At 40.5% G+C, this 12,273-nt stretch overlaps 1 protein-coding gene across 2 annotated transcripts in view; it reads right to left on the bottom strand.

The window, feature by feature from the left end:
• The window catches only part of HMGXB3 (HMG-box containing 3), a 71,298-nt gene that overhangs the window by 8,331 nt on the left and 50,694 nt on the right, over positions 1-12,273 (bottom strand). For both annotated transcript variants that reach the window (XM_004453736.4, XM_004453737.5), the window contains 4 exons: positions 10,407-10,708; positions 9,767-9,894; positions 4,734-4,865; positions 3,273-3,457 (listed from right to left, as the gene is read on the bottom strand). In XM_004453736.4, the coding sequence (XP_004453793.2) occupies positions 3,273-3,457; positions 4,734-4,865; positions 9,767-9,894; positions 10,407-10,708 (747 nt within the window). The remainder of the gene's footprint in view (positions 1-3,272; positions 3,458-4,733; positions 4,866-9,766; positions 9,895-10,406; positions 10,709-12,273) is intronic.

Raw genomic sequence — 12,273 nt, 5'->3', positions numbered from 1 at the left:
TCTTGCAAGGAAAAGAGAGCTCCAACTAAGTTCCTAGCATGTGCCAGACACTTTCCAATTAAGTTCTCTGCAAGCCTGGGCAGTGTCTGATGTGAGACTACCAGAGTAAGGGAAAGAACAAGTTCCAAAGCTCAAGCCCCTAATCTCTACACCATGCTGGCAGAATACTTCCCGCAGTCAGAATTCTATGCAGTGAAATCCCATCCATCTTCCAAGGCTTTCTGTGTTGATCCCTCACCTCCCTCAGAAGCTCCTCCCATACCAGTCAGCACACAGCTATCTCCTCCACCTTAAGCAGCATTTACTTATCCACTGTAGGAACCTAATATTTGTGCTATTGGATTCTTCTTCTTGAACAGCCTCTTATATGGTCCTCAGAGTGTGACCCTGATTAGATCCTGAGCCACCCTCCTCAATCCAAATCCCTATGGTTGTAGCCTGGGGATCTGCATTTTTAAAAGACTGCCTATTTGAGTGGTTCTGAAAGTGTGATCCCTGGACCAGTAGAATCAGCATTACCGGGGAGCTTGTTATAAATATAAATTCTTAGCCCTTATCCCAGACCTACTGAACCAGAAACTGTAGGTGGGTCCCCACAAGCAATCCAAGCTAAAAAAGTCTGAGAACCATTATCCTAGATAATACTTACACCCACTAAAGTCTAAGAACCACTGCTCTACCCAGATACCTCTGTCCCCCATCTTACTCTTCTTTGTTCCCCACCTCAGAGCGTGCTCAGTGTGTGCTATGGTATATGGCCCAACTCTCCCATCACAATTTCTCAAGGTACTTGACTTGGAGAATGTGGCCAATTGAGCTACCCAGTCCACAAACAAAAAGAGAACAGAAAATGCCGACTGAGCTGCTGTGTCCGTGAACTGACATGACTACTGTCACAAGTCCAGAGGGTCTTCCTTTAACAGTCCCTGAGGGGAAAGACCACCCAGACAGTGTCCCTATGGATAGCTGTGTATTTAAGTTTTGTTAAATAACGTCCTTTTAATAGTAGGCTTCAGAATACCTCCTCCCTTCCCCACACCACCACACCCCTCTCTCGATACATGAAGGAAGGGAACAATAAAGCAAGTCCTGACCTCTAAGAAAGAAGTACCAGGTACCACAGAAGGGAAAGCCATATATACTGAGAGTGAAAGGAATGCTACTTCATTCTGAGGAAGGAACCTTGATCGGGACTGGGCAGGTACCAGGCAGACTACAGGTAACCTTGGCAGTTAGGTGGGTTACCATCTATTCTGGAAACCAAAAATTTCTCTGTGGCCAGATACGATTAGAAAAACCAAAGCTCAGAGTCCCAGGAGGTCCTAGTGAGCATGACGGTGCTTAGGAGGCTCAGGCTCTGGAGTTAGATAGCCAGACCAAAGTCAAATCTCACTTCTACCTCTTTCTGGCAGGGTGGGCCTTGGATAAGCCCTCCTGGGCTTCAGTGTCTTTGTCTAAAAAACCCTCACAGGGTTGTGGTGAGAAATAAGTCATATAGTGAAGCTCTTAGCACAGAGAAAGAACTGGATATATGTAACAAATACTCAATAAATCTTAGCTACATTACTATTACTGCCACTATTTGGCAAGCAGATTTGAATGAGTCTGGAAAAAGGTTCTCAGTGAGAAAACACACAAAAGCAATGATTCACATGAGCATAATTTTTTATATCAGCACATTTTATCTACAAGGAAACTTAAAAGCTCTAGGAAGTACTATGCTTGTTTCTATGTCTCGCTATACAACACCATGCTTCAAACAGAAATTAAAATTTGATCAATATATGTGCTTTTAAATTATAAATGGGAAGAAAAAGAGAAATATGCATTAAACCCCTAATATGCTTAACTGGCCAAGCCCAAGTATACTAAAGCTCTTCTCCAGAGATCCCACGCCTCCCCCGGTGGTGAGCGTATGAGATACGGGTCTGATGCCTACAGAGTCCTCCTGTTCACTATGGGAGAACTGAGATGAAATCCTGCACCCCAACATAAGCACTAGAGTACTTATGCGGCACCCAGTCAACATCCACATAGTACAAACTGTCATGGGGAAGGATTAATGAATCCATAGGATTTTCTTAACCCCATACCAGGTTAAGAAAGATTCCTTACTATTCCCAATTTGCTAAGTTTTATCATTAATGGATTGCTGAATCATATTGAAATAATTTTTTTTTTTCATCTAATGAGATAATCATACGGGTTTTCTCCTTTTATCTGCTAAGTAGTGAATTATATTAATGTATTTTCTAATGTTGAGACAAACTGGCTTTCCTGAGATAAACTCGTTTTGGTCATGATGTATTACTTTACTCATTATTGAGTTTGGTTTTTTGTTCAGAAGTTTTGCATCTGTATTCATGAGTATAATCAGCCCCAATTTTCTCTTATATTCAATATGTGGCATTGTTTCAAAAGTCAGACTGGTCTTACAAACAAGGTGGGGAAACATACCTGCTTTTACTACTCTACCTATCATTGGAATTATATCTTTCTTGAATATTTGCTAGAATTAATCTATAAAGTCATCTGAGTTTGGCTTTTCTTTGTTTCAAAAACTTACTTAAAACTGTAAGTCAGATCAAATTACTCTTTTCATCAAAACTCTTCTATGGCTCCCCACTTCACTCAGTGTAAGTCTGTAAAATGGCTCACAAGACCTTCTCTATAAGGTCTGGCCTCCTATAGCCTCTATAACCTTAAGTATCCTACCACTGTTCCCTCACTCACACACTCCAGCTACAATGGCCTACCTGATGTTCTCCAATCATACCGGCAAACTCCTACCTCAGACCCTGATTTTACTATTTCCTTTGCCTGAAATGTTCTATCCTCTGAGAGTTACATGGGCTTTAGATATCAAACGCCTCCTTCCTGGAGAGGACCTCCCTTATACAGGGTACTGTATAAAAGGAATTCCCTTTCCATTACAATGCTCTTTTCTCCTACCCTGCTAACTTATCATTATCTGACATGTTTGTTTCCTGTCTCCCCCGAATGAAAATGTGCAACTTCTTTTTTTATACCACTCTAGTACCTAAAAAATACAGCTAGTTCACATTCAATAAATTTGTTGCATGAATAACTTAATGAGCAAATGCTTCTATCTGCACCTGGCTTTCTCTAGATAAAACCTTGGGCAGTATCAGGAAAAAGCCACTTGCCTCATGTGGGACGGGACTGGAGTCCGAGAGGGCATTATGCAGGAAGATAGTTTGCCTAAGAACAGTTCTTCTGAAGGTGGAACATGGCATCCAACAGGCACTTACCTCCACACTCTTCAGTGCCAGCACATTCTCTTCACTCCTCTGGGCCATTTCCACTTTGGGGGCTACGCCACAGATGCCACAGATCATGTCATTATAGTCTCGGACAGTGAGGCACTCGAAAGCCCAATAGCCACTGCATAGCAATTCCTGCAGCTGGATCAGCTCCTCTGAGGTCAGAGTCTTCTCTGGAAAGAGAGGGAGAACAACTGAGAATGTCACAGGAAAAGATCCTAAGGCCACTAGGCATGAACCAGGGCAAGAACAGCAATTCTGCAAGAGTGCTTCTCCCTTGTGAGAATTCAAGGATACTAACCACTCTGAGGGTCAAGCACCCTGGCCTTCAAGTGCTCTGTTGGCAACCCAAAGAGCAAGGCCAATCATAGTTATTGCTGCTAGTACTAAGCACCAAGACACTGTGCTGAAAGCTCTGACCACATGAAGTCATTTAACCTTCACATCTTTATGGACCATGGACGATTACTCTCCTCGTTTTTAACTAGAGAAATCTGCTCAAGATCACACTGTCACCAAGTGTCACCAAGTGGCAGAGCTAAGACTAGAACACAAGCCTGTCTGGTTCTAGTACCTGTGCTCTACTCTACCTATTGCTACATCTTATAAGGTTCAGGGAGATTGGAGTCTATATGAATGGGCTGGGAAAGCCAGGGGAAAAAAGAATTTCTAGACAGGAGGGCAGCCATAGCCCTCAGGTCTCAGCATGCATTTTAGGACTGGTAGGAGACATCCAGAAGCTGTGTATTTAGGAGTCTCAATAACACTTGAGGCCAAATCCACCTACAACCAAAGGATGTGCTTCTTCAACTCAGTTTTGATCCCTTGCTAAGGGTTCTTAGATGTATGGAAAGACTCAGGCTTTCCAGAGTTAGTTTTGTATTTGTAGAACTCAAAAGGTCAAGAATGTCTCCTTTTCAAAAGAGGAGACTCTTCCTCCACAAAGTGACTCTTTTCTTTTTTTTTTTAAGATTTATTTATTTATTTATTCTTCCTCCCCCCACCCGCCATTTTCTGCTCTCTTTGTCTATTCACTACGTGGTCTTCTGTGACTGCTTCTATCTGTATCAGCGGCACCAGGAATCTGTGTTTCTTTCTGTTGCATCATCTTGCTGTGTCAGCTCTCCGTGTGTGAGGCGCCATTCTTGGGCAGGCTGCACTTTCTTTCGCATTGGGCGGCTCTCCTTACAGGGCATACTCCTTGTGTGTGGGGCTCCCCTACGCAGGGGACAGCCCTGTGTGGCATGGCACTCCTTGCGCATGGGCCAGCTCCACATGGGTCAAGGAGGCCCTGGGTTTGAACCGCGGACCTCCCATGTGGTAGGCAGGCGCCCTATCCATTGGGTCAAGTCTGCTTCCCCAAAGTGACTCTTTCAACCATAGCTCATCACTGGGAATTCCTAAGAAGCTAAGGCCTAACCCTGGGACAGGAAGGAAGCCAACCTTTACCTGTTTGCTCCTGCACTGATTTCAGAACAATGTTGATGGACATTCTCGGGTCCTCTCCCAGCTTGATCTGGTTTCGGATTGCAAAGAGCAAGTCCAGGCTCACTAGCAGCTTGTTCCCCACATTAAAGAGACCTGATAGGTTAAAGAGGTGACAAGGAAAGTCACTGTGATATTATCCACAATAGCAAAAAACTGGAAACAAACCAAAGCTCACCAATGGGAGAACAGTTAAATGAATTAGTGCATTCATAACAAGTTTTATGCCTCAATAAAAAGGGAGCCCTGAATGCTCAGACAAGAAGTTGCCCATAATATATTGCTAATTGAAAAAAGCAATGAAATAAAAAATATAGCAGAATCTTGTATTTTTAAAGAAAAAAAAAACCATAAACATTTCTCTATCACCCACCTCAGTCCTCAAGACTTAAGGTGTCACGTCACTCTTCCGCTACCTTATGCAACTGTAACATGGGGAAAGGCCAGGAGCATCCTTTAGCCTGGGAATGTATAGGGAATGTGACTAAGCCTACAAAATCACCTCTACACCAAATCTTGGAATTAAAGAATTGGAGGAATTTAAATGCAGTCAATTTAAAACAAATGAAAAGGGTGATTTTACATGGCAAATAAGCAAATTTTAGAATATGTGGAACAACTAAAGAAGGGTATAGAGGGATGAGAAGGCCTATAAGCATGATCCAAAAGGCTGAAATCACAAGGAAGATCAAAGCTCTGATTACATAAAGAAAAATAAGAAACTCTCTGTGTCCAAAAAAAGCACATAAATTTAAAAGGCAAGTGATAAACTGGGGGAAAATTGTGTCAAAAAAGATCCCAATAGAAGAAGGATCGAAACATTCACAAAAGAAATTCACCAAAAAGAAAATACAAAGCGTCATAAAAAGGACATTCAATCTAATAATCAAAGAAACACAACATTAAGAAATAATATACTGGTTTTCATCTATCAAATTGACAAACTTTAAAAAACTATAATACTTATCTACAAACAAGCTCCTATAGCTAGTAAATGGGTTTAGCAAGGTTCCTTGATACAAGGTCAATATATCAAAACCAACTGTATTTCAATATATTAGCAACAGATGGAATTAAAACAAGTCATCTAGCCCTGAAAATAAATGAAATTCTTGGGTATAAATCTAATGAAATTATGTGCAGGAACTATATGCTGAAAACGACAAAATACTGATGAAAGAAATAAAGAAAACCTAATAAAATGGAAAGATAGACCATGATCATGGGTTGGAAGACTCAACATTGTTAAACATAGAACCAGGTATAGCTCAGTGGTTTGAGCACCTGCTTTCCATGTATGAGGTGCCAGGTTCAATCCCCAGGACCTCCTAAAAAACAAACAAAACCAGTCTTACTGGGAGCAGATGTGGCTCAAACGGTTGAGCACCTGCTTCCCACACAGGAGGTCCCGGGCTCATTTCCCAGTGCCTCCTAAAAAAAACAAAAACAAACAATAAGCAAAATAAATGAAAAAACCAACTCAGGGGAACTGATGGGGCTCGGAGGTTGAGTGCAGGCTTCCCACATATAAAATCCTGGGTTCAATCCTTGGCCCCCAGGTACCTTGTGGGGGGGATATTTGTTAAACACGTCAAATTTCTGCAAATGGAAAATAAAGAGCTTTTTCGTGCCCCTGCAGCTGTGGCCTTCACCATGACACAAAATGAAGATATTGAGTTACACCGTAATCCCTATGGATATCATTTGGATTACCATGAGAAAAAGAGAAAAAAAACTGGGATAGGCTCATGAATGAATAGGGAGAAAAAAAAAAGCCATTAAAATGGCCACGTTTTGCAAATTGTTTTTTATTTTTGGATCTGTTTACAATTTAGATGCTCAAAATACTGAATGATTAAATATTTTTTAGAAACCATACTTCATCAGTATCTGCTCTAATGAGTAGGTACTCAGCAATGCAAATCTCATCATTACTGGAAAAACCACCAGTGCTAGTTTATTTAAAATACCTTTTTTTCATACATAAAAGTTAGCACATCTTTAAATATGGGGTCTACGTGTGGAGCTGGCCCATGTGCAGTGCTGATGCGTGCAAGGAGTGCCCTGCAATGCAGGGGTGTCCCCCGCGTAGGGGAGCCCCACATGCAAGGAGTGCGCCCGTAAGGAGAGCCACCCAGTGCGAAAGAAGGTGCAGCCTGCCTGCCCAGGAATGGCACTGCCCACACTTCCCCTGCAGCTGATGACAAGAGAAGCGGACAAAGAAACAAGACGCAGCAAATACACACAGAGAACAGACAACCAGGGGAGGGGGGGAATTAAATAAATAAATAAATCTTTTAAAAATAAATAAATAAATAAATAAATATGGGGTCTAAGCTGAGAAAACAGTCTGTCTGAGACCTTCCCTGAGAGTTCAGAAGAGCTTTTATCTAGATACATATTTACACCTTCTGTGATTAATCCTTAGTGACTTTCTTATACATTAAGGTCACTGAATTTGTTCTCGTCTCATTCATCATTTATAGCAATATCTGCTTGGAACTGTATACATTTAATTACATATGAAAAATATACCAAAATGTACTTTTAGCACTTTTTATCTTCCAAACTTAGGTTAGTACTTTTATATCTTCAGAATTCAAAATTGGTTTAAATTCCAGTTTAAATAGTTTTAAAAATAAAAGACTGCACTGAGAAAGTTAATTGCAGTTACTGAGATAGTGTAAAAAAAAAAAGGCCATGTTTTAGGGTTGTAACTTAGTCAAAGCACTTTTGTGATCTATACTATATGTTTATGGCACTTCACTTTGAGTTTTAGGATATCTTTACTTTGAGTTTTAGGATGTCAATACATTACATTAATCTATAATCACCACATACATACACACACACACACACACACATAACGTTAATTCAAAATGGATCACAGGGAAGTGGATGTGGCTCAACCAGTTGGGCGCCTGTCTACCATACTGGAGGTCCCAGGTCCAGGTCCCAATGCCTCCTATAGAAGAAGAGCGGAGGCCATAGCCAGCAGATGCTGCAGCCCATGGGGAGGCGCTGTGGCTCAGGCCATTGGGCACTTGCCTCCCATGCGGGAGGTTCCGGGTTTGGTTCCCAGTGTCTCCTGGAGGTGAGCAAACCATAAGCAGACAGATGAGAGAACCATTGGCAGAAGAGGGGGGATAAAAAAAAGTAAATAACTAAATCTTAAAAAAAAAGAAAAAATGGATCACAGACCTAAATTATAAAACTCAAAAAAAAAAAACATATATGGCTGTGATCTTGGTTTAAGTGAAGAGATCTTACATATAACACCAAAAGTACAATCCCTAAAGAAAAAGAAAAAAAATGTGAACAGATACTTCACTGAAGAAGATACACAGATGGCAGATATACCCATGAAAAGACTCTCAACATCATTACTCATTAGGGAAACACATATTAAATCCACAAGATACCACCATCACCTATTAAACTGGCTCAAGAATGAACAAAATACACACAATACCAAGTGCTGAGATATGGGGCAAACTGGAGCTCTCATATACTGCTGGTAAGAATGAAAAATGGTACAACCACTTAGTTTGGCAGTTTCTTATAAAACGAAAGATACACTTATCATATGACCTAGCAACCCAACTCCGTAAGTATTTACCCAAGAGAAATGAAATCTTATGTTCACATAAAAACCTGCACATGAATGTTTATACAGATCTGTTCATAAACGCCAAAACTTGGAAACAACCCAAATGTCCTTCAACCAGAGAATGAATAAGCAAACTGTGGTACATCCACACAATGGAAAACTACTCAAGAATAAAAAAGAAAACACTATTGATACATGCACCATGGATATATCGCAAAGCCACTATGCTTTGTGAAAGAAGCCAGACTCAAAAGGCTATACACTACGAGATTACATTTATATGACATAGTGGAAAAGACAGAACTGTAGGGAAGAGAGCAGATCAAACAATTGAGAGAGTTAAGAGTTGAGTTTAAAAAATAACAAATAAAATATATAAAAAATTTAAAAAAAAGAGTTGAGTTTGATTACAAAGGGACGGTGTTTAAGAAAATGTTTTGGTGTGAGGGAACTATTCTGTATATTGATTGTGGTGGCAGTTACATGAATGTATACATTTGTCAGAACTCACAGAAATGTGCAACAAAAAAGCAAGACAGGGAGATGGGCACTCTAACTGCTGGAAGAACATATATTAGTTCAAACTCAATCTGATAAAATGCATAAGGTGTATTAAAAGCATGAATTCAAAATAAGGCACCATAAAGTTCTGAGAACAAAGAAAATGAATAATACCCTTTAATCTTCAGCACTCAATTCTCCATATAAAACTCAGGACTCAATCGAACTCTCACAATGGCTGGTACACGTTGTGTTCAATAAATGTTTGATGTTGTTGAATGAATGGGGGAATGAATATGCAGCAATTCAATTTCTGAGCATTTGTTAAAAAGAATTAACTGAGGATGTTTACAAAGATTTAATCATAAACAGAACTGTAGAATGGAGTACCATGGACCCCTCAAAAATGGCAATACATTTCTCCATTTGTTCACAAAGGAAGATGCCCATCACCATATACTACTAAATTTAAAGGGCAATTTCCAAGACAATATCCATACCCAGCACAAAACCACTTTTATTAAAAAACTAAACCCTGTAAGTCCTTCCTCAGCTTCTTATAACCTGCCCCAATTTTATGTTTGGAGAGAACACATCTGGAAGGTTAGATTAAAGCAAAATAGGTGTATATCTCCTGGCAGTAGGATTACAACTAATTTTCTTTTCTTCTTTTCACTTGTCTCATTTTCTAGTTCTTCCACAAAGATGCTTTTTTTATATTAAATTTTGTTTTAAAGATCTCAGATAACAGTGCCTTACCATTTTAGAGGTAAATAAGCCCCATCTGAGAGAAGGGTCAGTGCTCCAGGGACAAAAGGTCTGACTCATGAAGGCTGCTCTCAAGCTGGCTTTGGGAACTCAGAGGGAAGAAAAGGCTGGCACTCACCTGTGTAGATGTCCATGAAGCTGTGCAGGGCTAGACAATGAGGGTTCAGACACATCTTCACCTGGGCGGTGACCACCTGCAGCCGGCTGGCTGTCAGCAGCCAGCACTCCTGGGGCCCAGCCAGAGAGCTAGTACCAAAAAACATCACCAATAAAAAAACAAAAGGGAAATCAACCTGTTATTGCAGTTCAAGGGCTCAGTGATCAATAGCAAAATTCTCAAGACTTTGATGCAGTAGGCAAATGAAGGCGGCAGGGGGCTTGGATTCTTTTTCTAGGTGGGTATTTCCACTTTAGTCAAATCTGGTCTGTGGAATCACCCTTCATGTTAATATAACTCTCAACTTACTACGTAACTTAACTAATCCAACTGAACTCCCAAACCCATGCATTAAGCTGGGTGGTCAAGATGGAAACTAAATCCTAAATTGGTGATAATTAACTTAAAGGCATTTTCTACAGACATAGGAATAATTATTATTTTGTTACTTTTAGCAATTAGAAAGGTAAAGGATACCTAATTAAAAGAGAGAATAACACCTCCAAAGACTATAGCTTTCAAGGTATCTGAAGAAAGGGGGAATATGGACCAAGTGGGATGGGGCAGCTAGGGGCAGAGTAAATCTGAAAGGGGTGCTTACTTTTGTCCCCCTTTGAATAATGGGCTGCTACAGAGAAGGCACTGCGTGGATGGAGATTCATAATAATTTGACCAAGAGGTTTGTTCGATGGTGACTGTCTCCTCACTCACGTTGGACAGAATGAGTCGAGAGCTGTTGAGTTCATGAATCAAGGTGAAGACCTCGGCCAGCTCTGACTCGTTCTCTGGAATCTGCAGGACTTTGCGCAGCAGCTGCAGCGTGGACTGGCGCTGGATCTCCCTCTGGGCTGTGCTGAGGGGCTCCATGGCACTCAGTGCATCCGGGAGTGGTGAGCTCACCTCCTGAGAAGAAAGCAGACTATCACCAAACCCCCAGGGCAAGAAGGGCCAGCCTACAGCAAACTAATGAGAAGCTGAGAGTGGTAAAGGGTGGGCCCGTGACTGAGGTAAGAAATGTAGATTCCTGTCCATCTCAGCTTATAACTCAGTGTGACTTAAGGCTGGTGCTTTTTCCGGGCTTCAGTTTCTCTAACAGTAAAATGAGAGGATTATATATACTTCTTGATAATGGATTCAAGAGTCAGCTCCCATGCATTAGGTATGGGCTTTGGGGGAAAAGAGACCTGAGTTTGAGTTTGGATATGCCACTTAACACCTGTAAATGTGTGAACCAAGGCAATTTACTTATTAGCCTTTTTCAATTTCTTCATCTGTGAAATGGGGATAAAAATACTACCAGTATCCTCTTTGCTGGTGACAACCTTCCCATGAGAACATGCCTCTCACAAAGGACATCTTTCATCCCTTTCCAGAAGAGGAAAAGAAGAAACACAAGAAGGAGTGTGCAGAGCCCCAATTTCTACTTCGTGGATGTAAAATGCCCAGGGTGTTATAAAATCCGTCTTTAGCCATGTACAAAGTGTAGTTTTGTATGTTGGTTGCTCCATTGTCCTCTGCCACCTGCTAGAGGAAAAGTAAGGCTTACAGAAGGTGCTCCTTCAGAAGGAAGCAGCTCTAAAAGCACCCTGAAGGAAGATGAGCAGGAAAATGCCCCAATAAACATTTAGATACAAAAAACAAAAACAAAAAAAAACTACCAATATCCTGGAATTGTTCTATAGATTAAATGAGATTTTGCAAGTAAAGCACATATCACAGTGCTTGGAAAGCAAAAAATACTCTAAGAAAGGTAGTTTGGATATTTAAGTAAGTATCTGTACTGCTTAAAAGTATTTGTCTTTTACTGCACAACTATGTGGTTTTGAAAACTACAAAACAGTGCTAAAAGAAACCAATGAAAACTTAAAACAGATGGAGAGAGAGTCCATGTTCATGGATTAGAAAACTAAATATTGTGAAGATGCCAGCCCTACCCAAACTGATTTATAGATTTAATGCAATACCAATCAAAATTTCAACAGCTTACTTTATAGAAACAGAAAAGACAATTACCAAATTCATTTGGAAACATGCTGAAAAAGAAGAGCAATATGGGAGGAATTTCACTGCCTGACCCTGAAACATATTACAAAGCTACAGGGGTCCAAACAGCATGGTATTAGCATAAAGAAATACACATTCATCAATGGAATAGAATTAAGAACCCAGAAATAAACCCTCACCTCTATGGCCAACTGGTTTGTGACAAACCTACCAAAGCCTTATTAATGAGACAAAACAATCTCTTCAACAAATGGTACTGGAAGAACTGGATATTTATAACCAAAGAATGGAAGAGGACTCCTATCTCACTCTCTATATAAGAATCAACTCGAAATGGATCAAACATCTAAAATACAAAAGGCAGGACCATAAAACTACTGGAAAAAAATGCAGGGAAACATCTTAAAGACCTTGCAGTAGGTGGTAGTTTCTTGGGCCTTATGCTCAAAGCACAAGCAACAAAA

The sequence above is a fragment of the Dasypus novemcinctus genome, chromosome 2 (assembly GCF_030445035.2).
Source record: "Dasypus novemcinctus isolate mDasNov1 chromosome 2, mDasNov1.1.hap2, whole genome shotgun sequence".
NCBI lineage: Eukaryota > Metazoa > Chordata > Mammalia > Cingulata > Dasypodidae > Dasypus > Dasypus novemcinctus.
This window is presented reverse-complemented; position numbering and strand designations above follow the sequence as displayed.